Source organism: Strigops habroptila, chromosome 1 (genome assembly GCF_004027225.2).
Source record: "Strigops habroptila isolate Jane chromosome 1, bStrHab1.2.pri, whole genome shotgun sequence".
Classification (NCBI taxonomy): domain Eukaryota; kingdom Metazoa; phylum Chordata; class Aves; order Psittaciformes; family Psittacidae; genus Strigops; species Strigops habroptila.
This window is the reverse complement of record NC_044277.2, coordinates 103,993,447-104,019,836: the sequence shown is the minus strand read 5'-3', so window position 1 is coordinate 104,019,836 and position 26,390 is coordinate 103,993,447. Positions and strand designations below refer to the sequence as shown.

The 26,390-nt window shown below is 40.9% G+C and overlaps 1 protein-coding gene across 5 annotated transcripts in view; it reads left to right on the top strand.

Annotated features, from left to right (window-relative positions):
- PRKAG2 (protein kinase AMP-activated non-catalytic subunit gamma 2) overlaps window positions 1-26,390 on the top strand; it is a 228,903-nt gene that overhangs the window by 52,127 nt on the left and 150,386 nt on the right. For 3 of the 5 annotated variants that reach the window (XM_030512110.1, XM_030512092.1, XM_030512136.1), the window contains exon 2: window positions 22,030-22,101. In XM_030512110.1, coding sequence (XP_030367970.1) covers window positions 22,030-22,101 — 72 coding nt within the window. Of the gene's footprint in view, window positions 1-8,673; window positions 8,788-12,134; window positions 12,154-22,029; window positions 22,102-26,390 lie in introns of those variants that run through there. The other 2 variants (XM_030512101.1, XM_030512118.1) reach the window with 2 other exon arrangements.

The window sequence follows — 26,390 nt, the reverse complement described above, 5'->3', positions numbered from 1 at the left end:
AAACTGGTAGAGATGTTCCAAATTTGGTGCAGTAAATAACAAATTATAGATAAATAATCAACATGAATGTTGAAAGAGATTTTTGAAGGGAAAAGTCTCAACTAGACAGCCAGGCTATGAAGCCAGTGGATTGGAAATACTGCTGGCTCTCTGCCCCTGCTAATTTGAAAGGATTTAATGTTGTGTTTTCCTATTCTTCACACATAGGCTCAGCTCCTCAAGAAGACACTGACAGTACACTTAGTGTCCCTTCCTTAGTTAGGAGGATGGGGTTTGAACTGGGAGAGGTATTTAGCAGTGCTTATTGAATCGAGACCTGCCAGCATAGTAACGATGTGTTGTGCCAGTTTGCTGAACATGGCAGCTCTGGGGCTTATGGTGTTGCCCTCAGCTGAGACTGGGACTTTGGGGGCATGTCTGGAAGCCTGGTGTCTGTGGAAGGGAACTTCAGTGTGAGGAAGCAAACAAGTGATGCGTCGTTTGTGGGTTGTAGCTGCTGTTGCTACTTTTTTTTTTGTGGGTTTAGGCCAATATTGTGTCAAATGTACAAAGTTAAAAAAACCCCAAGCAAACAACCAAACCCCACAGTTTTCTTTCAGTTTTATGAAAATGCTTAAAGCATGTTAAAAAAATAAACAAACCTAACCAAGATTTGATTGAGAAGAGAGACCCATCAGCCTTCGGGGCTTGCCAGAGTTCAAGCAGTTCAATTCAAGCAGTGGCTGGGAATAGAACATGGATATCCTGCCAGCCTCAACCAGAAAGCTGTCTTTCATCACTTAAAGTACAGATCTAATTGGGAGTATGGACCACGGGAGGTGGGAAGTCCTAAAAATACTCACATGCAACACCAGATTTTATATATGTATCTGTATCTATATCTATCTATCTATATGTGTATATTTTCAGATAGCTATGTATAGTCACACATTATTAATCCTATTGACCAGGATCAGGGTATGAGTAAGATGAATCTAGTGACAGTTTGCAACCTTTTCTTTGTAGGGTGTAAAGGTTACAGCTTTTAAAATACTTCCTCTTCTAGATTATTTCATGAACCTTTTAAGTAAAACCCACCATTTTTATATATGCCGTAGTGATTGCTTTGTGTACAGTGCTTTCTTACCTTAAAAAAACGCTCACAAACCAAACAAAAACCCCAAACAAAACCAGAATACTAAAGAAATACTAAATTCTTCTGCAATGACCATTTGAACTTGTGTTTGATTTTTGAAATTTTATTGGTTGTTTATTTGTTGGGTTCTTTAAAATCAAATCGCATTCACTTTTCTTCAGGCAAATTTTGTTTCTGGGATATATTTGAAGTGCTGTTGCCCATGGTCAGAGGCTCTGAGAGCACATGTTTCTTTCCAGTGTGGGATTATTTTAAATTATTATGGACATGGCAAAATTAGGAAGTAGAAGCTAAACTCTGTGTGTGCTCTTATTTGTTGTTTGTTTGTTTTATTTTTATTAGTATTTTTTGTAAAAAGTTCCTGTGGTGGAAATTAAATATTTAATCTTAAAATAACTGCACTCTCACTGGGTGCATCCTATATCTGGAATTGCTATTTGCAAGCTTCTGCCTGTTAAATAAACACTGAACTTTTATCATAAAAGGCATCTATTTCAGAGCTCATTACCATAGGGCTTCCACTGGGCTAGCGCATGCCAAAATAAGCCAGGGGAGCTTTGCCTCCAAGCACCTTGCATCCTTCTGGGGGCGGAACGTGGCTCTGATGAGAGGTCCCTGAACTCTGACATCAGCGGAGGGGAGGTCTGACCACCAGCCCTTTCCCATGGGCCCACAGCCTCAGCCCATGCTGGAGCATCCTTCCGTGAGAGCTGGGCAGCCCACAGGTACGGTGGCAGCAGAGGAAACAGCCTGGCTCTCAGGTAAATAGTCTGTATTCCAAAACTCCCTGCAACCATCTGTAGTTACAGTCTCAGAGTCTGACTGCTCTTGCCAATAGGATCTAGCATAATACTGTGGATGTAGCTCTTCCTAAAGCATTCGTGCCAGTCTACAAATGCGCATGTAGCTTGTACCCATTATGTTCAGCCCCCAACTGCTGCACGTCTCTAAATGAAAATGAGAGGGTAAACTGGTTACTTTATTTTCATTAAGCTGACAAATACATTTACCACATTCTTTATGGTGAATTTGTGACTCTGTGTCAGGTTTCTGCATCCCAATATATTTATTTAGAAGTATTTATTTTCTGCAGTGCTGACCTACTTTAAATGCTGTGGGGTGCTGCTACCTCCTTTTTTTTTTTTCAGCAGCCAGTTGATACCAGCAGACATCTTTGTACTTCAGCTTCCAAACCTTTGATGACATTTTAACTGCTCATTACTGTATGTAGGCAGCCACTTTATCCTATTCTAGGTGGGCTTTTGCTTTAATTCAGGGTTAATGGTTACTATTTATTGCGTACTTTAAACCTGCATGCAGCAAAGTAGCTACGTGCACACAGTGCTTTAGAAAACCCAGAATCCCCGACATGAAGAACATACCGTCCCTAGCCAGGCTGTGCAAAAGTGTGAGTACGTGGGTAATTTAACTGTACCCTGGAGTCACGGGGACAACTTAGATGAAATAACTCAGTGTCCAGCATGACTGAGTTCTAAGATGGGTGACAAATAGTCATAAGGTTCAAAGAAAATAAAACGTGCTGTGCAGCGTGCAAGAGCATCTTAATTCCAGGATGGCTGTGCTGTGCTGTTGTTGTAGCAGGATGTTTGCTTTTGGGTAAATAATTAGAACTCTTCAGAGCTGCAGATGTGCTGTAGCATTATGTGTGCTCAACCACAAACTCTAAGCCAGGCTTAAAATATTATAGATGGTTCAGGTGTGACTGGTTTTATGTGGAGCTAATTACCATCACTTTTTTCCTCCTTACTTCCTCATTATTCCACCCCATTCACCCAGCTTTTTTGGCACCGGCTCCCATTCCAATTGCTGCTGCAGTCCCCAGGAGTGCACATTGCTGAGGGAGGGAGCATGAAGCAGCCTGAAGGCAAAGGGATCACAGAGGCGGCAGCGGAGCTGAGGCATCTCCATTCATCCATGTTGCTGTTGCCATGTCCTCATGGAAGTGCAGGTCCTTCACTGGTCACTCTGGGACCAGCGAAGCTGAAAAGTCACATTGCAGAGTACACGTTTTCCCAGATCCCAATAGCCGTACCCTAGATCTTGGGAATACATACAGATATACAAGGATTTCATGCTGAAGTCTGTTTGGAGCTCTTAATCTTAACCTGCTAGCTCCTACTCCCCTGTGGTTCTCTCCCATTCCTAGATGTTGCAGTATCATCCTTCTTCTGTTGTCTTGTGGGACCATTTCTGTTTCACAAAGGGTGCTTCTCAGGCAAACCTTTAAGGGGTGTGCTAGAAGCAGGGTAAGACCCATCTCCTGTCTTTCAGGACTTCTAAAATTCAGTGCCTTTATTAGAGAAGGAAAGTGGTGGGCTCTCTAAGCTCATTCAGGTCCTACTGAACCACCAATCGCTACCCATGAATTTTGCACAATTCTGATTCAAATCCTCCCAGAGTATTGCTGATACCAGTGTTATAGCGCCTCTGAATGCCTCGGGCAAGGCTGAATGAGGGACCACCAAGCCTCTGCCATTAATTTTGTTCTCTGATTTATTTGTCCCTGGAGATCAGGACATATCTGAGGGACTTCATCCCCATCATAGAGGATTACAGTCCAAAGTGTCAGTCCTTTGCTTCATGAGTTGCTGAACACCATTTCCTAGCCCAACCCTCGCAATTCTTTCCTGTCACTTAGAGACCTCTGCTGATCCCAGACACAGCACAGCTCTGTGCTGGCACCTCTCCAGGAGTGCCTCCAGCCTCCTCCTCCTCCTCACCTGTGATAAAGGAATGGGGGTGCATCCCTCCATCTGTGTATCTCTAGATACAGAGACAAGGTGGGAAAGGTGGTGGGAAGGGCCAGTGTGCGACAGGGTACAAGGATGCTGTTGTTCACCCTCTGAGATTGTTGTTGTATGAATACCTAATAATTTCATATCCTTTGCATTTGGATAGATATGTAAATACAGAGAAAAAAAAAACCCCACTCTGTTTCAGTCCTGCTGAAGAACTAGACATGTTAGTTTGAGCCTGCAGCTATCCTGTTTTCAGTACCCAAGCTGGCTGAGGCATCTCTGGTGCAGCATGATCCACCTTCATCGCAGAGGCTTGCAGGCTGCTCCCTCCCTCGGGAGAGATGGGCACTTACTTACTGGGGTTTGGTGTTTTTTCCACATGAATGCTCTCCTTCTGGTTTGTCAACAGTGAGTCAGGAATCTCAGCTATTCAGTTCATTGCTTGGTAGATCATGCTAAAAAATTGCAAAGAAAAAACTGTGACTCTTTGAGATGAATAAAGAAATAAAGTGTGGATTTTGGTTTTCATGAGATATATTTTTCTTTGCTCTCTTTCCATTTTGTACTATCTCCGCAACCCTGATTTCCAATTTTGCCTCCTTTGGGGAATGGACTCCACAGTTCATTCCTACCTCTTATTCTCGGGGCCTAATGCTTTTTTTTCTTGTATTCTCTTTTCAAACCCTTGCAGACCACAGCTGCCTTTTGCCAAACATTAACTCTTGAGAGAGTACTTGGGTGTCCTACTAAGAGCTGGTGTAGTTTATGATGCAGTTCAGGAATTTTCTCTCCCTATTTCATCTTTTCCTTGGGCTCTGCTGGTCTCCCAACTGCTGCTGTGGCTTTTCCTGCCCATCAAGGAGTTGCTTCTTTCACCCAAGCATTCCCCAAGTGCATTGGCTTCTTGGCTGCAGGCTGCTGTGGTGGATATCTGTATTGTGTGTCGCTTTTGGTTTCTGTGGTAGGAGCAGGGATAGGGCAACCATGAATATGATGAGTGTGCTCCTAGTGAAAATATAAAAAGTCTTTCTTAATTACACACAGAACAAAAGCCCTGCCCTGCCATGCAGAGCTCTGGCTCACTGTATGCTTTGGTAATCGCTATATGCTGCCGTGTTTCTATGTGGTATCTTCACAGACAGTAGCTCCATTGAGTTCAAGGGGCTGCTTGCCTAGTGAGAACAAGGAAACTGTAATGGAAGCATGCCCTATTGAACTCATTGCATTTATGTAGTACTTAGAAAACCACCAGATCTTTGTGGAAAATTACAGAATATAAATAACACCAACCAATAGGCAGGCATTTTCACTCTCCTCAGGGAAATTGTGGAAGGTTGCTGTGCTGCTAGTTTGAAATTTATGATACTGTAGGCTTATACTTGGACCAAAAAGATGAAATAGAGTTGGTGTGTTGGAACAGCTTGAGGGAATTTTGCAGGAATTGCGTGCCACCAAATCTGAAGCTGATGGAGGGTCTGGCTCTGAATTTTTGCAAACTCTTCAAATAGAAAAACAAGATACATCTGGTACATCTCTGACTCTGTTTCGGTTCGGCAAGTAATTCTGTAGCTTTATGCTCATGAAAATGTGATGCTTATGAATCTGCTCTCCTCATAGTTTGGTCTTTGGGCTGTAAGTGTGTGTGTGATTCATTGTCAAAGGCACAAGTGGATTTTGGTGATTTTTCCCCTCCAGTGTTGCTGCTTGGGAAAGTGTGAAAATCATATGGTCAGTCCAAATACGTGACTGATCTAGAAGTGCTCCAAAATGAAATCTTTTTTAAAGACATGCATTTATTAGATGAATAATGACTGCTGAGCTTGAAATGCAAAGACTTAAGAATTTTTTTAAATATCTAAAAAGTCTGAAAAATCATTGGCATGGAAAGTTGATTATATAAAGCATTTTCTAGAGAATTCAAAATTGTCCTTAATATATAAAGGAACAACTGGAATTTTGGATCTCTGTTTATGCATACTCCTAGAATTTGTCAATTAGGTATGGTTGAAAGCGTAATTCAATAGCCTTATTTGGATGTTTTCACATGTTGCACCATTTTGTGCAAGATGTTGTACATGAATTCACTGCCGCTTTTTGTCACTGAGGCTGCTGTGTCTCAGCTTTGAGCCTCAGCATCTCCAGTAGAGCACATGCACTTGAAATCCCAATTTGAAACAAGGTATTATTCAGAAGTCAGTTTGCTTTTTCTCAGGTCTTCCCTAGTTGCCTAGCCAGCCGCATATGAGCACAGGTATTTGATCTGGAAATATTTCAGTCCTAAGAGAGACTTTAATTAATTAATAAAGAATACATAAATATTTACATAATTGTGACTTGGACACCACAGGCCTGTAGATTTCAGAATAGCTTGGGCTTCTTTGGCAGAGCACATCAACATAAATGTGAGTAGTCATTAAATAATGGTAAGAAATGGTAACAATAAAACGTCCCTGCCTATTTTTCACCCCAGAAGGGTGAAAGAAAATGGCAAATTATTCAGTGTTTTTCATGGATGTCAGAAACTGGACAGAATCCAAAACTAGTTCAGCAAATATTTATGAAATGGTATCTAAACCATTAACTGTTCTTCTTATCTGAGATGTAGTTGTGCAATCTGTTTCTTCTGCTTCATACTTCTTATCCAAAGGTGGGGGAGGAAAAGGCATGTTTTTGAGGTAGAATTTGTGCCAAATTAGATTTTGAGACCAGAACCAGTCTTGAAGATTAATTTTTTAAAAAAACACCATAATGTGTCTGAGTGATTCTTGAAATTGGCTACATCAAACTTGAGCCCTGTGAGTCATTTGAAAGGGATGATTTAGGGATATAGGACATTTTCCTGGCTGTCAATACCCCTTCTTATTTATACTGATCTCTAATCAGAATAATTCTGTTAAGTCAGCTATACAGGGAAGCATCTAAGCTGAGCCTTGCTTTGCAGTCTGGCTTATAGGAGAACCTCTTTTATTCCAAAATGAATCCTGTCTTCCCTTTTGCCCTCTCTTTGTCAGCCACAGATACCTGCCTTTCTGCTACAGCTCAAGTAGGTGAGACACAGATGTGTTTTGCTTGCTCCAATTTGTTGACTGGTTTCTCTGGTACCCTTGAAACAGAAATTAAGACTAAGCGTGTTTGTTTTCCTAAATTATTTGTATATTCTGCATGCATAAAATATTTAGCTGGGGAAAACCCTTCTAAATGCGAAATATTTCTGTGTTAAAAAGGGCTGCCGCTGAGCTTGCCTTAAAATGGTTCAAGTAATAGCTGCCATTTGTGAGTGAACAGTACGTACCATTTCCAGCTTTTTTGTTCTGAAGGGACTTGTTTTATCAGATGCACTTAGCAGGCCAAGGGAGGGGAGGGTAGCAGTCAGTTCCTAAGATGTGCTCTCTGCCTGGTACATGGGGGGTATCAGCTGGACATCACCTCTTTTGCTGCTGAACAAAACATAGTGCCTGGCTTCAGTGACATTTAGTATTTGATTTAGACAGAATTAAGGGTGGTGTTGGTTCCACTCAGTTGCAAAAGGGCGCAGGGTCCTGCAATGAACAGGGTAAATAGTGATGCGAAAGCCAGGCCTGCCTTACTGTAACGGTTTAGTGACAGGCAGCCATTAATTAAAGCAAACCCTCCATGTTAGAGTGTTCCAATACATCATCACAAATGTTATTTTGAAATGACCACGAAAGGATTGGCAGTGCTTCATGGCTCAGGATGCAGCCACCTGTTTCTCCAGAGAGGTGTCACTTTGTTGCACAAGTAGTTCAATGGCTTTTGTTAAAATACACGAAGCTGTGGAGGTGATCTTTCAGCTTTTTGCCTTCATGTTATCTTTATTCTACCAGAGGTGACCTCATCTGTGACAGCCTTTGAAAGCATCTTGGCTAAGGATATGGCCCCATGGTCTGGGGGGGTGATTCCATTGCCAGTAAAGGATACTATGAGATTGGCTGGTAGAATAATCAAAGCTGAACATGATTATGATGAGGGATTTGCCAAATAATACTTGATAAAGAGGAAAACTTGGATCCCCACCATCCCTCAGCTCCTACTAGGAGAGGTTGCATTGCTCTGCTGGCACTTGCTCATGTGATACCCATTCAAAATCTATTATCTTTATTTTTGATGGTAATGTTATACTTTGTGCTCAGACACTGTATTTTCCCAGTGAGGTCTTTATAATAAATTACAAAGTCAGTTAAGTTTTCCCCTGTTCATGCTGCAGGTGGGAAAACTAAGCCCAGAGAAATAATGTGACTTTTGTACAGCTACAAAGTGCACTTGTGGTGAAGTGGGGAACAGGGCTGTTACAGTGCAGCAGACACTCCAGCAGTTGGAAATGCATCTCCTGCTCTGTGCTGCCTTCCCAAAGTATTCGATACTGATGCAGACGCAGTCTTGGTTATCTGAAACTTCTGCTGCTATTGAAAACAGGATATTTTTTTCTTCTGATCACATTAAAAACATCTGTGGTTATTTGAACTCTCCAACTTCTCTGGTGTACCCGCAACATTTAGCTAATGCATCCAAGACGATGCTTAATTACCTGCTTGTACCATCCGTGCGCATCGCTGGCCCCCGTCAGAGTTAATGTGGCAGGTTGCTGCAGTCATGTAATCGAATCTTGCAATGTCTAAAGCATTTTTGGCAGGCAGCCTGCAGCGAGGGAGAAAACCATCGCCTGCCTTCTCCTGCGATACCTACGGCTCCTGCCGTCCTCTCGCAGCGCTGTGATGGGAAGGAGGAACACACCCAGCCCTGGTCCCCATCTGTTGCAGCATCGGGTTCAGTAGCAGAGCCTGAGATGTTTAAATGCGCTTGCCTTTAGGGAAAAGCTTTGAATGCAGTTCTTCAATGGACATTTCCAGCCAGACTGCAGGATTTTTCAGAGCTGTAAGTCAGAACGGGGCTGGGTTGTCTGTGGGTTTCTTTGGATTTAAATTCTTATTTTTTTAATTTATTTCTCTTAGCAGAGGGAATATAGGTTTTGCATTCATTTAGGTGGACGCCCGAGTGCACTGCAGGACTGTGCCGAGAGGCAGGCATTCTTCAGGCTGTGTAAGAGATGCATGGTTCTCAGATATTTTTTATTTTTTATATCATGTTTTGTCTCTTTTGTGTATGCATGGCTGGCACCGGGCTGTTGTCCTGTTTTTAGAGCATTTAATTACAATAGATACTCCAAGGCTGAAAAAAATGTTCTTTTATCTAGTTAAAGAATGTAGCTTGGGGTTTTTATTTTTTTCCTTGCATAACTTTTCCTTAGCGTTTTGGAAAGAGAGATTATTTTTTTGGGGGGGGTGTTTATTTAATTTCAGCCTGAACCCATCTGCTCTCTGAATCCTGCAATGCCTGGCTTCTCATACTGCTCATCTCAGAGCAGCCTGAAGTGCTGGGCAACTAATTGCCATGGCCAGTCATTACAAACCCCTAATCATAGGTTTTCAGGAACTCCAGTTTTGCTTATTGATTTTAATTTGATATTTGATGAGATTTGTCAGTATAAAGAGGTGTATTACAGGCTTCATATGTCTTTCTTGCATTTTTCCCTTTCTGCTAGCAGAATTAATGTTGAGCACATGCAATTTGTGCTGTGATTAATAGACCTGTGAGATAATAAATGTCTGATAACGACAAGGATTACTCTTTCCTGGGATCAGACCTGAAGCCTAAAGGGTTTAAAGGTCCTTCATTAGTGGGGTGATGGGAGGGGTTTGGTGAATAGCAACTGAAATTGGTTCTAGTCTAAGATGCAGAGTATTCTGCCAGCATCTTGTGTGTTTTGCTTGTTGGTCACTGTGGTTTAGCTGCTGTTATAGGCCACAGGAGAGATTGGGGTATCTGCCTTTGGGGAAGAGATTTTGCTCTCAGCTCTATCCCCCATGTGGGCTGAAGAGTCAAGAGTCTGGGAGAGGCTGGAAAGCAGAGGCTGCACAGACTTCAAGCAGCCCTGGGTGGTGAGAGAACCTGAAGTTGGTGAAATTGGGAGTCTGGGGGGCAGCAGCATGTGTCAGAAGAGGGAATGATGGGCAGGAGGATGAAATGGATCCTGCTGACATGGGGCCAACCATTAATCCAAAGGGAGGCAATGGGAAACCCAGCAAAAGAGAACTCTTGTACTCAACTTTGTCCTTTTTTTATTACTGGGAGTGGAACAAAAGCATATTTATTTTGAAAAATGCCACAGTTTGAAATAAACGCAAAACACCACTCCACAAAACCCACCCTGTCAATCTGTACTACAATGTCTGATACTCAGCAAAAAGAAATTAGGAGAATTAAAAGCAATATTGTTGCAAACCTTTAAATGCAAACTGCGGAGTTGGTGGAAATCACCCCTAGCCAGAGTTTGCTTCAAGCAGCAAAGAGCCACTGCTTTTCCATCAGGAGGAGAAAATCCCTATGTCGTTTCAGTGTGTTTGGCCACTGAGTAGGTTGAGTGACAAGCTGATCTGGAGCCAAGAAATACTTAATCATCTTCAAATATAAAATAAATGGCAGAGCTGTAAGAGCTAGTTATCATGTCTATATACACGTTATATGACTATATGTATTTGCCATATATATTCTTCTATATGAGAGCTATGTGTGTAACGTAGAAACTGTGTAAAAAACATGTAAAAAACCCTGATGTCCTGTGAGATGATCACTAGCATGTCTACATCTAGACACAGTCACCAGTGAAATCTGTTTCTCACCATCGCTGCTAATGCTTTTGCTTTTAGAAGTAACATATACTCGGTAAACTTAGCCTCTTGCTCTGATGTAAGAGGCACTTTTCTAGTAGGTATTTAAAGACATCTGGTGACTGATTGCGGTTCTAAGTCCAATTTCTATGCCTAATAGAGCTCAAAATAGATGTTAACTTAAACTTGGATTTAAATGCATACTAACAGTTGTACAGCTACTTGATACCTACAGATAGAAATTGATATTCTTGATGAGAAAAAAATAACCAATTTTTTTTAGAGCCGTATTACTTGCATGAACTTATTTTTAGTAGTGAGGAAAAGTCAGTACTTTTCTATGAAAATCAAAATAAAAAGCAAAGCAAGACTACAAAATGTTATTCTGAGTCCAAGTTTCCTGCTTGTGGATTTAATTCACGTTCGAGAAAAAAATTTGGCTTCGTTGTCTTTTGCCTAGTTTTGCTTCCTGCTTGGGTGCAGGTTTGTTTGGGAGAGGTTTTTGGTGGTGCTCCTTGGCAGGGCAGGTGTCCATACTGGAGTGAGCCACAGGTGGGGGCTCTCCCTGCACCTTGGTTTGGTAATTCCAGTGAGAGCTTTATTTTTTTGTGACAAATGGGTTTGGACTGTCTGCCACATGGCTTGGAGCAACAGCCAGTTATAAAATGGCCTCTCCCATGCCAGGCTCGTACTCTGCCCATCTGTCACTGTGTCCAGGGTGTCCTGCTAACTTGGAAATGTTTCCCATACTCTCTAAGCAGGAGCAAATGCTTCTTGACACATTTTGATGCACAAACTGCCAGCCAAATCAAATGCAGATTTGCCCGTTTCAGCTCATCAGTGTCTACTGGGTTTCAAAACCATTGCATAGGGCAGAAATGACTTTTGACAACATGTATATGTAGTTATCCAGTGTAAGTTTTCAATTGAATTTACCTGAATGTGTGTTTGCTTGTCTTTTGCCATAGCATGTTTAGATATGTCCATTGTAATCATGATTCTTAAGTGGACACAGAAAGAATAAGGTGGTTAAAATTAGAAAAGTCTTTCTGAAGGAGCCAGAAGTGAATGTGGCTCATTCATAAGGGTTGGGGTTTTTTTTCCCTGCACCAGAGCTAAACTAGGAACAAATTCTGGGGGGAAAAAAAAGTAGATACTGATGAAAACCATAGCCCTTGGAAGAAGCCTGCAGTTTATTTGGGGAAATATCTATCTTAAAATTGTAGCATTGCATGTACAGTAATTAGATAAAAACCTCAGTATGTGTTATTTCCATCCTTCCCTTTCCATATGACGATTATTTCCAAACTGGACCCACTGCGAAAACTTATTTTCAGTGGTAGCTCTTTCAAGTGAGAGTGAGTAATCTCTTTGTTGTGTTCTTCAATTTGTCTCATTGTTCACAAGATTTTCCAGATGGGTAAATATTTTATCCATCTTTCTTCCAGAGATGGTCATTGGTGGCTTTGAACACCTTTTTCTGAGCAGAACTGTGATACTTTTTGAAGCACATCTCTAGAGACAGCCTTAACAAGTGGCCAGGGCTTGGTGTGAGAAGACCTGGAAGTGCAAGGTACACTATCCCTTGAACATTTCCCTTAGATTGTGCCAATTCTCTTAAGAAATGTGCTTTCCTCAGAGGTTTTATTGCTGGCCTGTTATCTTAAAATTTAAATTCTAGTTGTTTCAATTGGACACAGTGGCACCTTCACTCCAATGAGTGCTCACTCGGTCAAAGAGTTAACCCTGTTTTCTACACAGCAGCCAAAGCTGCGTAAAGAAAATGTACATCTTAGTAACACTTAGAAATGCCAACAGAGCTTAGGGCTTATTGTGCTGCCCATTGTATGTATGCCTATGATGTGTCTAGACTGCAAGCAAAGACGTGATTGAAGCTGGGCTTAAATTAGCCCGGCTGAGTCCTGACAGCCGTACAACGGTGAAAGCGAGGAGTGAGCTAAATTGCCGGAGTATTTACTCAGCCTCCCATGGGGGTTTTGCAGCCTACGCTAACCCATGTGTTGTCATGGCTACACTTTTATCAGTGCTGTGCGGAGCTGGGTGAAAGTGAGCTGGTGTAAACCATGCTTGCGATTGCCGGATAGGCATGCCAGTAGTAAGTAGCAATCCCTTGTTGGGACAGCTTGCTTTCTAAATTAAAGTGAAAAAGGAAAATATGTGATTTTATTCCCACTTTACAGGCAGCAAAGAGGGAGAGGTAAGAGGCAGAGTTCATTAATCCTATGCTGAATCAACCACAATTTATGCAAGTCATCTAGTTGTTCCCATACCGGGGGAATGGGAGCAAATTGCCCGTTGGAGATGCTGGCTTTTCCCTGCTCTCAAGGCTGGACAGGAAGCGTGGGTTAGATCAGTAGTGTTTTGGATGGTTGAAGTTAGGTGAGAGATATCCCATCCTTGATGCCTTCTCAGAGGTAAACCAGAAAGCCAGAGCAAGCAATAGAAGTCTCATCACTCAAGTCCGTCCATGAAGCTGTTCTGGACTGGATATGTAGTTTGTAAATCAATCTGGATTCCCCCAGGATGAAATATGTAATGTAAGTTATTAGTATTGCATGGCACCACTAACTGGAAAAAATAAGAACAGTACCAGATCTCAGTTTCTCTCAGCTCAAAGCCACCCTTGGGACCTGAAGGACGTACAAGATGAATTTAGGGCAGAGTACTGTACTATGAATGTGGTATTTTCTGGATTATCTCTGAGAATTAGAACTTTCTTCTGTCTTTGAGGATTTATGATGTTGCCAACTTCAGCAAAATGTGCCTTCAAATAGGGAGTTTGGAGGATGAAGAATGAAGACATCCATTCTTTTGGGAAAAGTAAAAAAAATAGTGTAGCTTATGAAATAAAGCATGTTGTATATCTTGGTCTTTTTTAGATGTGGTGCTAAAACTGTGAGAAAAGCTATGGCAGAGTGGCTATAAACTTTGTAGACATGAAATTGTTCTCTGCAGCTGCAGGTGATGTAGGAAAATGCGTCAGGAAAGCATCAAGAGGGGAATCTTCCCTTGTTATGGGCTACATGTGTTGTCCCCTTTCACTTCCCATTCAGGTTTTCAGCACACCAAGCACAGAGCCATCCTCTTCTTCCTTTCCTTGCCTAATTTTCTCTTTGCTTCTACTTTTGTTTTTTCTTTTTCTTTTTAGTTGAGGTACTACTTGATCAGAGCAGATCCCTCACTTGCCTGGCTTTGCAGCTGTGAGCTTTCTTCTAATTGTTAAGATTATTCACGCTTATTAACTGACAAGAATGTAAAGAGGAGGCAACAGGCAGCTCTCTTCCTAAGTGCAGTGAACTGGGAAAAATAGTTGCAGTTCAAATATTTATAGCAGAGATTTTCTGCCTGGTGTGAATTTCACCTTTTTTAGTCATATATACTCAAGGGAGAACCTTGCAAATCCTTCTCGCATGAGGCCATCATCTGGAGTCAAAATCAGTTCTGATTTTGTTTTGTTTTACTCTTCCCTGAGGAAATGGTTTTCAAAGAGATCTGGCCTATAGAGAGTGGGAAAACCCAAAAAAACGCAAAACACAGTGACTTTTAAAGTAGCTGAAGCGTAGAGATGATTTAGAAAGCCTCATGATGATCCTTTCTTTGAATCCCCTTCAGATTGCCCCCATGCTGCAGCGACTCAAGTGTTTTTGTTATATTATGGAAAAATCATCTTTTGTTCCCTGAAGTTCTGCTATTTCATTGTGGTTGAAGTTATGTTTTATAGCAAATGCGTGCATTTCTATACAAATACATTAGGATCCTGTGTCTTGTTTATGTAAGACAACTATAAAAGTATCGGAAAGCAATTCTGTTGGCACCAAGTATGTGCCATCTGAAGGTAGCATTTCCAGTCTCCTGCAGTCCTTCTCTAGAGTCGTGTCTCTTGGTTGTTTCTTAGTTACCTCATCACCCCTCCAACCACATTTTCCTTGTCTGAGGTATGTTATCTTCTGCTTTCACCTTGTGTTTCTGAATTTTGGGTGCTTCTTGGAGGAAACGACTCACCAGAGAAAGGTTTTCTTCAGCAGAGCACCCAGGAATAGCACTTAGTGATGAGTTTGTGTGTGGATCGTGGTGTCACAGTTAATATTGAGAATTTTGTTTTCCTCCCTGACTTGCTTTCTCTGCTGTTCTCTCACTTTCTCTCTCTTTTTTTTAAATGGCATTTTGTTATTTACAGTTTTGCTAGGTTGTCCATCTGCCATTGTAATAAACATACTGCCAGTCACCGCGCTGTGTGGTTTGTGGTGTGAAGGAGCTGACAAACCGGGCTGTCGTATGCATGGGGATCGTATTCAGGCTTTGTCAGAGAGCCCTCGTGATGGTTTGTGACTCATTGATGAGGTGGAGAGCAGTACCCTTCATCACAGCATTCCCATACAGCGCTGAGCTCTCGGGACATTATAGGTATTATGGGGCTCCAGGCAGAACTGATTGCATACCACCCCAAACTGTCTGTGCTCAGCTCATCTGCAAAGGCTGAATCACCAAGAAGATATGATGGTGTTCCCTGGCAGGAGAGCATGACGCTTGAAAGAAAATTTCATTTTTTCCATGAACAGTGTAGGAATATGTTCTAGTGATTGAAATCTGAGATTGAGGACAAACCAAAAAATCAATCCACAGGCTTGGCAGTTTTTGTTGATGAACCTTGTCTACAGCCTCAGAAGGTGAATTTTCTGTAGACTGCTGGAGATTAATGGCTGTCAGGAGCAGTCAAAAGGTTTAGAAATGAAGAATGGTGTGCAAGAGGCTGCCGGGATCCCATGATCATGATAACTCAGGAAGAACAGCTTGGAAAACAATTATTTACGGGGAAATACCAAGGACTTCCTGGTTTTGTGGGTCTGCTTATCCTCATCCCCTTGAAATTCTTAGTTTTAGCAGCTCTTTCTGACCAAGTGGTGGCAATCCAAGCCAAGTGATGCATGGGTGAGAACAGGGGAGAAATGGCTTCAGCAGCTCTTTAGTACTTTGCCTGTTTTCTTATTACAGCTGAAAGAAATGGCTTTAAACTACACATAGGCGAGTTTTCTTATGCAAAGTTTTCATATATACTTTTCATATATCGTTTTTTGATGTAAGACGTGAATAATCACCAGATGGGTGGGGATTTTCGCATACTGAGATCTGGGTTAGATTTCAGCCAGCCATTACTCCCTAATCTTTTGGATTGTGCCTCTGTGGGACTGAAAATTTCCCATTTCTTCCAGGCACATCATTTAGGATGATTCACCATCTGTTATATCAAATGTAGTGCTGTATCCATCTTGACATTGAAGTGCTCACAAGCCAGTCCTGCACAGTCACCCGGGTGACTCCTGGACCATGCTGCCTCTGGCATCTTCATGCTGCACACAAAATCGAGTCTCTGAATATCTCATTTCTACCATCTCAAACTCTCCAGACCCATTCCATTGTTCTTCTTTAATATGAACAGCGTTATAAGTAAAGTCAAATAAATAAATTGCAATAGCCTTGTGAAGTACAAAGCTGGCTTGCATAAATCTAACCCAGCTTTGTACATCTGTTACTGCCCACTCCCATTGAGTCATACCAAGACTTAGTCACCAGCATCCTCACTCTCACGGTACAACTTATATATCTGTCTCCAAAACACATGCTGCAGTCTAGATGGCATGGGGGAGGGAGAAAAGCAAAGCAGTGAACAACCTACTCCTAAAGGAATAAAGAAATGTAGCAAGTCTTATTATACTATACTATGACTAGTATATCAAAACAACAAAAACAAAAGGACAGAAATTCCTCTGTGTGTCAGTGTTGAATCTTTCCTTGTGCAATAATTGAGTGATTTGATATAAATTCCCAAAGGCTTCTAGATAGAATTGTTCTCAAAAAGAAAGAAAATTTTCTATTCAATCAGAGCTGCAAAGCTATGTCCCCTATTCCACAGAGTTCAGACTTTGGATTCTGTTCACAGACTATTAGCATATGTCATGTATTTGCTATTCAGAGTTTTACGTAGGCTTGTAATAGGTACGAATCCAAGGTTGATATAAAAAAAAATCTGCTACTGTGCAGGCTGAGATGAAAGAAACCATTCACAGCTAATGTTAATAAAAATCCTGGCTTTCTTTGTCCTTGGTAGGATGGTTGAAGTGCTCAGAGTGCAGTAACACCAGCAAAGGAGGAGACCCCAAAAGCCCTGTTAAGGTGTGATGCTGAGGAGTGCAGCTTTTAGCAATTTTTCGTGAGATCAGGGCTCTTGTCAGCACTCAGCTTAATTTCTTTGTATCTTGTTTTCTTTGTTTATTTTATTAAAAGAGTTGTCTCCCCATATTGAAAAGCTCTCTTAGTAAAGCGTCACCTCCTGCTTGAGTTGTGTTGTAAAAAGAAACTGTAATGTCTGGCAGGCGTTTCGCAGCCTTAAATTTGGTGCAATTCTAGCACATATATAGAACTCGGTGAAGCAGAAAAATAATGTCTCATAGGTGATACCATCAGTAGTCAGGACTGTGTGATGCTGCCTACACTAGGACTCTGAAGTTGCTTATAGCTGAGGAACCCAGCCTTTCAGCAGAGGTGGGCTATGGGGCTACTGTGAAGATATTCTGTCTGGAGTCACCCCTGAAACATGGCCAAAGAGCTGACCATGTCCATGAGGCATAGACCCACCACCATGGGCACAGATTTCACATGACCATGTTGCTTATGGCCATGCCTTGCATTTGAAGGGACAGTTGCAAAGAATGGTAGCAGGGAGCTGTTTGTGAAATATTCTTTTGATACCCAGCCCTGAAATTTTGGACCACTGTTGAGTGAGGCCATAAAAAGGTCATATATCCCTCCCAAAATAACTTGGAATTTGGTCTCTGACCTGTCAATCACAGCATATCCCAGGGTGCCTTGCTGGCTCCTTGGCATCAGCCATTGCAGAGAAGCTTTATCAGCCTGGCTGCCAAAGTAGCCTTGAAACAAAACAATAATAAAAAAAGAATCCTGTTTATTCTGTGTTGTTTACTGGATTCAAGGCTTTAGTGGTCTGGTATTTAAGCTTGCAGCCTCCGCAACAGAATTGCTGGAAGCCCTCTTCTGACACCAAGGTCTCCAACTGCAGCAGTGTCCAGACCAGCGTGTCTGGGCAAGCCTTTTTGGCAAGAATCCTTCCCAGTAAGGAAAGAAACAGTAAAACTGGCTGGAAAAGGTGAAAAATGGCTTGGCTAACCAGATCTTGCTCCTGTTGCTATTTGGCTATGCTATGCCAGCCAATATATTTACTTTCTGTATCCTAAAATGTGGTTTTCCTTCCTATTCTACAAAACAGTTCTGAGAAAAGGTTCTTTGTTTTCCCAGGATGTCAAAGAACAAAAATTTTATTCTTCCTTCTTTTCACATAATCAGAAGTATTCTTATGCAAGGGCTGATAAAAGTAAAAGAGCTGGAATTAGGAAGGACCACCCTCTAGAGGTATGGGTCACCCAGACACCTTAGAGTTAGTCTCACCTTTGGAGGAGAAATTAGTGTGAAGAATCTGTAGCCTTCCTGATACCTGTTTCCTCCCCAGAGGAAATAAGGAAAGAAGTGGTAGAGAAGGTAAGTGCACTTGCAGACAGAATCATCCTGACTTCTACCCTGCCAAAACTAAAGCAGCAGACAAGCCTGTTAAAAACAATAATGTCAGTTTAGTTGCTTTTTTAGATCTGTTAACCTCCTGTGCACCCAATAAGAAAAGTCCTGGAAAATTGCCTGTTGAGTAGGTGTTGTGGGAGATTGCCCTTCCTGGGAGAGAGCCTGGCTGGTAGCAGGAGCACTGAGCTGGGGTTCTGCTGTGTCACAGCTCTGCTGTCCTCCAGAAGAAGCTTTGATATCCCTGGGGCCATGTTCAGTGAATATAACAGGAGCTGCCATGACAACCTCTTGTAAATAAAAATGGATTGAAAACAAAATAAATCTGAAGCGGCTTTGTGGCTGTAAAGTAAATCTAAACTGTTCAAGAGGTCATATTTCCTAATTGGGGATGGCGGGAGTGATGTCTGGCTGTCAAATGGTGCTGAGCAATGTAAAGGACTGACAGAGGAACGGGAAAGCTAACAGAACTTTGCAAAACAGACTTATACTCTTAACTCCAGGCTAGCAGCACCAGAAGCTGCAATCTCTGGTGGCCTTTGTTCCTTAAGGGGATGATCATAGACTGTGGTCTCTACAGAAGTTTTCTATCCCAGGATATGATGCAGGACTGATGGATATAAGAAGTGATGTTATTTGTTCTTCAGTCAGTGCTCTGCAGTTACAAGTGAGGACTCTTCTGCGTACGAAGATGTCACTGTATGCTTTTGGAGGAATTTCTTTAAATGTCTCTCCAGAACCATGTGATTTTACAGGGCACTTATTCCAAGTGCAGTAAGGCAGAGCCAGAGAACAAGCAAGCTGTCTGAGAACTGCTTCAATCCCAGGTTAATGGCAGAGCGAGCCTTCAATGTGTAACTGTTGGCATCACATCAGAGCAATCAGATACGTGACAAGGGCTAGGGCTGCACCATTGGCCTGTCAAAAGTACTGTGGTGTTTTGCAATTCTTTTGGAGCAGGTTTTTTTGTTTGTTTTATTTTTTTTAAAGAGTTACTTTATCATCAATTCTTCCATCACATGGATGAAGAGGGAACGCAAAGAAATAGATATCTAGTCTGTATTCTGCAGAGATACATGCAAAGAGAAAATAAGCAGCTCACATTTCCTTGCTTAACCGACAGGTTGGAATTGAGAGAGCAGTGTTTGCAGCCTAGCATTTGATACATGTATTTTTTACCTTCTGTAAATGGATGCCTTCCCATGTAGAATCCTGTGAAGACATGAAAGATGAAACTGTAAGGTAGCAGCTACAATTACAGCCTTTATCACAGGACTAAAACTGCAATTATTATCTTGTTTGAAAAATTCTCCAGCCCTGTATTAACAAAGAAAGGTCTCATGCTGCCCAGAGAGGTCTAGCTCCAGTTATTTCTGCTTACAGACAGACATCTGCTCTGCATGTAAAGACAGATGAAGTTAGCATACCTCCATGATATCTGAGAGTTACAAATTAGAAGAGTCATCAGCTGTGTTTTGTGGTGCTTTTATGATTTAATATATACATTCAGAATTTAGAATTTAATATATACATGTTTTTAAGCTTGGAATTGTAAAGTGAATTGTGAATTGTGAATTTCACTGGGAAGTGAAATTTGGCTCCTAGAAAAAATAGTTGTACCTACCTATCCCCTCCTGTTTCTCAAGGTTTCTGCTCAAAAAAAAGAAGTTATGGTTTCATTCCTAGCTGTTTCAGATTTTCTGAACAGCTTTTTCAACCCTGATTATTAGGTATGTGTTCCCTTAAAGCCAGTTTCTTCCATCCAGTCTCCAGCAGGTTTTCTCACTGTGGATTACACCAAGCAGTAATATCAGGATGCTAATATGTGGAGCTCAAAAGAGGTTATTTCCATGGAAAATGACTTAGCACACATCAGATTCCAGCTTCTGCACTACTGAAGATGGGTAGAGGAAAATGTTGGTAAATCCTCTGGATAAATTAAAGTAAACATGAGGGGACATGTTTTTGTGTAACTTTCCATTAGGCTCTTAAATTTCTTCACAGAGATTCTTCACTTAAGTCCTGCAGTAACATATGAAGTAGGAATAATAATAATAATGATAATCCATTTATCAACAGTGTTTATAAATGCCATTTATGGCTGAATAATTTTTATGTGGAGTATGTAAGTCATTTTGATCTTGACTAATTTTAGTTGCTTAACTAATTATAATTTGCTTAAAAGTAAGAATAAGCAAATTAATACAGAAGATTTTCCTGAAGGTCCTGTGGTGCCTGGTGCAGCCTCTGTGAAATCTTGAGAACAGTGAAAATCTAAACCAAATAAATTTCCTCTTCTTTTGGTTTTGAGATGCTTCCTTACGTTTTTATTTGCAAATGAAGGTGATGTGAAGCATAGATGTCAAAGCATGGTGATGTGGGCGACATCGTGTAGTTGGGTTGGTGCTTTGTAGTTTGGGCCTTTGTAGATAGTTCCCATTGAATGTGCATAGATGGACCCAGAAGCATGCTAATTTGTCATGAATACTTTGGTTTGTGGCCGAATGATTTGGGGCCAGCTTGGCCAAGCCTGGCTGCTGCCTCTTTTTTCTTTTTTTCCTTTCTTTCCAACTTGGCATGAATTACTCCCATGTGCTTCAGTTCCAGTAATTCAATATTTTGTTCCTTATTTTTGTTGTTTGTTATGCAACCAGAATATTTTTCAAACACTTGTAAGGATTATGTCTGAGTTATACACATTTTTCAGCATATTTTGGATTTAGTATGATTATAGAATGTGATGTGATTAGACCTGTGGCTGCTCTTAATTCTGAAGGCAAGCAAGCTCTGCAGACTTCCTGGCCGGTGCTAATTTTTAATTAAGCTCTATTTAATCTCAAATTAAGTTTGTGTGAAATTGCTATTTATTTATGTTTTGAACTATTTTAAATGGGATGCAGATGTGGTAGTAGAGCAGCACTGAATCATTACATGGAAAGGGTGATGCCTTGCATCTGGGAGGTTCTGTGTTGGGGAGATATTCCTGACATTTAAATCAAGATTTAGGATCCAAGACTCGGTTTTTCAGTGCACAGCATTACACAACCTCATGCTTTGGATCACAGAATTACTCATTATCTATTTTTTTGATCAAACAGATGCTGAACTTGACACTAACATAATTTCCTTATGCATGTAGAAAGAAGCTCTAAAAATCCCATGGCTGGAACATGAAGTAGCATAAACAGAACAGATGGCAGGAGGTAGAATATAATTGCAGTTTGGTTTTTTTGTTAGTTAAAGATAAGCATGTATGTTTTTCTTATGGTTTTATTGTCTTTAGTCATGCAGAATTGGGTGCTCCTTTTTCGTTTGTGCAAGTGAATTGGTTATTTCCTCCCCGAGCCCTATGACACAATTTTCTCCACCTCTGTTCTATATGTTAGATATTTTCCAGAACATCAACATATTCTTATTCGGGTTTTGTTTATTGTCATAAATACTCTTTAAATTGAGATGATACACCTCACTCAAGACAAGATAGGCCATTTACTGAGCAAGTGACTGTATTTAAACTATAATTTCCTACAAATTTTCCTGTGGGATTTGGGTACCTCCCCTTCAAAGTTTTAGCACAGGACTTCTGACTTTGGCTATGCAGGTGGTTTTCCATGGTGGTGTAGTGCAAGCACTACTAAAAACTCCTTATGCACTTGGAACTTAGAGCTGCCATTGGTTTCACAGCCAAGGAGAATGATCAGAGCCTGTGTAGTTGCTTACCAGCAATTCCTATGGGTAAAGCAATGGGCATTTCTCTAATAAAACCATGGGTTACAGTCATGGGATGCTCTGAAGGAAGAAAACATTAATATAGGACGTAATTTTTTCTTCTCTGTCCTGGCAGGATCTCAGCTCATTTGCCATGCCATTCTTGGACGGTGATGTGGAGAGCACAGACAAAAATGCTTCTCGCAAGGTAGGATATTTCCAAAGCTTCACTTTTGCTGTAGTGGTTGAGTCCTTTGGTGGTAAACACCATTTATTAGCCTTAAAAAAGTCTGGGGTTTTAAATCTTTTTTACCATACCATTAACCTGTTAAGAGTGATGCAGTAGGGCAAATATAATGACTTTTGCAGACCTTATCATGACAGTGCTTATACAGTGTAACTTGGAAACAGTGCTAATAACCTCCAGTGGTGTTGTTTCAAATACTTCAGATGTTGTGTGTAACACTGTTGTAATTCAATAAAGTGATATTGCATAACTGTATTCTCAGGAATATAGTTAGCTAACAAAATTTGTGGTGCTGCTACAGAAATACAGTGCCCAAATAGGTGTCTGTGGCTGTCGGTATGTTTTCCTGGAATTGCCCCCTGATGTTTGCTCTCTGGCTACAGAGGTTTTAACTGTTCACTGTCCCTGATCTGGCTGTCCTTGACACTGGCAAAATGAGCTGCCTTCATTTGCTGAAACCACAGCAGTAGGGTCTTCCCATAAACAAGGGAGAAAGATTTCTGCTTGTTGTGGGATTAACTCAAGATTATCCTTCTGGAGGCAATGTTATGATTTGTTTTTTCTGGTGGCCTGATATTTCATTAAACCAATAGATTCACAGAGTTTTCTTGCTTTAAAATGATCAGGTAAGCATATTCAATGAATGACACTAGGGATGGTTATACAGCACCTACACAACTTTCAAAGCAATAAGAACTGTGGATGGGATTTGTCATCTTCAGGTCCTGGCCTCATTACTTCCACAGCGCGTTGAATTACAAGCTAGTAATAAGCGTAAACCTCCTACCAGCCAAGTTGTGAAGAGAGATACTCCTCTGAACAGTAGATAGCCCCAAAAGCTGATCTGTAGCTACACAACAGACCAGTTTGCTTGTCACAATATTTACAAGGCTGTGGACCTCTGTGAAGATTAAACCTGCTACAAGCCATTTGTCAAAGAGTCTGCAGTTACAGTTCAAGGCAGGTGAAGCAATAAATATCTCCTTAGTGAAGCTAATCTGCACCTAGAGCAACTTAGCTCTGTTGACAGCGCGAGTTTCTATTCCTTTGCACCTCGCTGCAAAGGACAGTTGTTTAAAAAATTTCTGCAATCCATCAGTAACTGAATACTTTTATAACATTGGCCTTGTTCTTTTCTGCAAGACTGATGTATGAGTCACTGACGCAGAGGAACTCTTGTAGATGCCAGGGAAGCTGAAATACACAGTGTTGCCAAAAGGTGCTTGCTTGGAGGGTTTGAATAACATGAACAATGAGATGGATTTGGAAGGGGTTGTCATGCTGGAAGAAGGCAGGGGTTTCTAGCTGAAACTTGATTTTTCCATTTATCACCTCCTTTCCCAAAGAAAGTTGAGAAAGCTGCATGAATGTCAGTCACGAAGAAAAAAATATAAAACGAAGCCAATCTCACTTGTGTAGTGTTACATGGTATTGTTTAATGACTTCACCACATACGAATCCTCTGTTTTTCCTCTTACTAGTTTTGGTTCTCTCTTTTGATGAGTGCTTGTCTTGGGAGAACTAGAGGAGCGTTTCAGTAGCTGCCCCTTTTTGCACCTTCAGTAAATGCTGGGGTTTTAATCCCCAGACTTGGGTCAAGTTCTGCTTACAGAAGTGCAATTAACTTTGGAATAACTGTGCAGCTGGGGCCTAACATCTGAAACTGCATTTTTAACTGACCTTTTTGACTAAGTGTATAAGACACAGAGTTTTTTCTAACATTATAATTGGAGCTCTGTTCAACACATGCAACAAAGTGGTATCTTTGCTGCTAGAGAATGATGAGTAGCATCAGACCGCAGTATTTATTTAATTCTAATTAGAAGTTTGCCGGTCCCTACTGGTGCTGTATGAAGAAATCCCTGAGTTCCTCTTCACTTTCAAGTGAGATGGTTTTTGTTTGTTCAAGTTTGAAATCACAGTGCATTGTGTAACTTCTGTATATTAAAAGTCAGTGTTTCATTAGTAGTGTGGCTTTTCCATTCACCCGTCTTGTTGGAGACAGGCAATTCATCAGGGATGTCTCTTTTCCTGCACTTAACTCTTCTGTCGCCTGAGCTATAGATCAAGATAGAGTAGTTCGCAGCCTGTCTTTCCAATCTGTCATTAATTTAATTCTCCTGTTCTTTGTGAAAGGCTTTTAGAAGCTGAATTAACATTTTTCACAGAGATCCTCAACACTTTATCATGCAGGTGGTTCTCAATCATTATCCTGTGACAACAATCCTCATTACACAATTAGGAAACTCAAGTGCAGAATTATTTGTTCAAGTTCAAAAATTTGAATTTTTTGGCAGCAGTGGGAATGTGACACATATTTCCTGAAGTTTAGCCTTAATCACTTCTCATTAATATGGCTGCTATTATAAATGATGTATTCTTCTTTCCTTTATGACTGACGGCAGGAAGAGGATAGGGATAGTTTTCACCTTCCTTTGCTGAAGGTGGTGAACATAATACCGTGAAGAATCTTGTGAAGAAGTTTTTGGCATGGTGTGATGGAGAAAGGTAGCTTTTTTGCCTGTGACAGGTATTCTTGCCCTTCTTATTGCCTGACAAAATGCCTCAATGCCTGTGCTGGTAGCTCTGCCTAAAACAACTGATGTTGCCCACTGCCCAAGCTCAAAGCTTGGACTGTCCAGAAATGGCTTAATCCTTCTTACAGAGAGACCTTAGAGGGTCATTAAATGCAGCAGCATAGACAAGGATGACCAGGTCTTCCTGTATAAGGAGAAGCAATTAGTTTTACTGGATTTCCTCGGTCTGGGAAAAGATGGTGGAAGAGGGGCGGTTTAGAGACCTGGAAAATCATGAGTGGTGTGGAGCATCATTCAGAAAATAGTTCTGGTACGGTGTGGTCAGGCAGCAGTCAGGGATGAGTGCCCCTCTGCACCCAAATGGCTCTATCAATTTCAGAGGTCTTAACGCCTTGAATGCTTATAGGTCATTCATCTAAAACGTGATGGGTAAGGTGAAAGGATAAGGTATGGAAATTATAGGAGATTGATATCCATTGCTTTCAGCTGAAAGTCCAGGATAGTGAATGATTAGAGAGAAGAAAATGACACAAAAAAATTGTCCATGGGGAGACAGCTACCGAATTATAGAGGGAGGAGGGAGTAGGAGGAAGAAAATAAGTTCAAAGAATAATATCAATCTATTCTTTTATGGAAATAATAGAATTGTCATAAGAATATAGAAGAAAGCTTGGAAAAGAAGTGTGCATTAAAAATTTTTCTCTACATGGGGAAAAAAAGCTGGTGAGATGTTCATCTTAGATGACAATGTTGACTCTGTCCTATTAATAACTTAAGTGTATTTAAAGCAGAAGGTGCTAAAGCTAGACGTTTTAAAATTAAATGCAAACAACTCTGATAAAACACCCTTGAATGAATTGGCAGAGCTTTCTCTGACTGGTGCTGATTTTGAACAAATCTTGGAGCAGAGATGAAGTTCCAAAACACTGCAAAAAAAGAAGTAATTACTGTGTTAATATGTACAATGTTTGCAATTAAGATAATTTACAGGTTTGTCCTGGGCAAAGTATTGAAATATCTTGTATTGGATAGTTAATGATGCTATTGTAGTAGACTCATTTGGATTGGAATTAATGGTAAGCAGTTCTTACTGAACAAATATGGGGGTTTAAATGGATTATAAATTTGGTTGGAAAATGTCATAGTGTTGGTGTCATGTATATAAAAGTAGAACAAGACATTTGGATTTAAGAAGCTGGAATGATACTGGGTAAACATGGAGCCTATTAAATGAATAAAAAAACTGGCTGGTAAAATAAATTGAGACTCATGAGTGGAAAATTTTGTTTCTAGGCAGACAAAACATTCTGTTGCTATACTATATCATGCTTTATCAGGGACTTGCAAGAAATACAGACAAACTGGTGATACAGTTTGTAGTTCATACAAAAATGAGGGGGAAGAGAGTGGTAAATTCTGAGCAGGAAACTCTCCAGTGCGGAATGAAGTTGTGATCAGTTACACCAAGGAGCAAATAATGCAGACTTTATTTTTTTTTAAAGTCTTTTGCAAAGCCTTGATTAGATTTTACAAATGGCTGTAGATAATGAGTTGTACATGGATTCTGGATGCGACGTGGCATTTAAAGGATTAGTTTGGTTTTTTGGAAGTACAATGGAACAGGGTGAAATGTAGAGGCTTTGTTACAGCTACATTTGGCACTGCCTCACAGTTCTACTATCGGTAATGCAGGAAAGTGTTGGTGAACTAGGA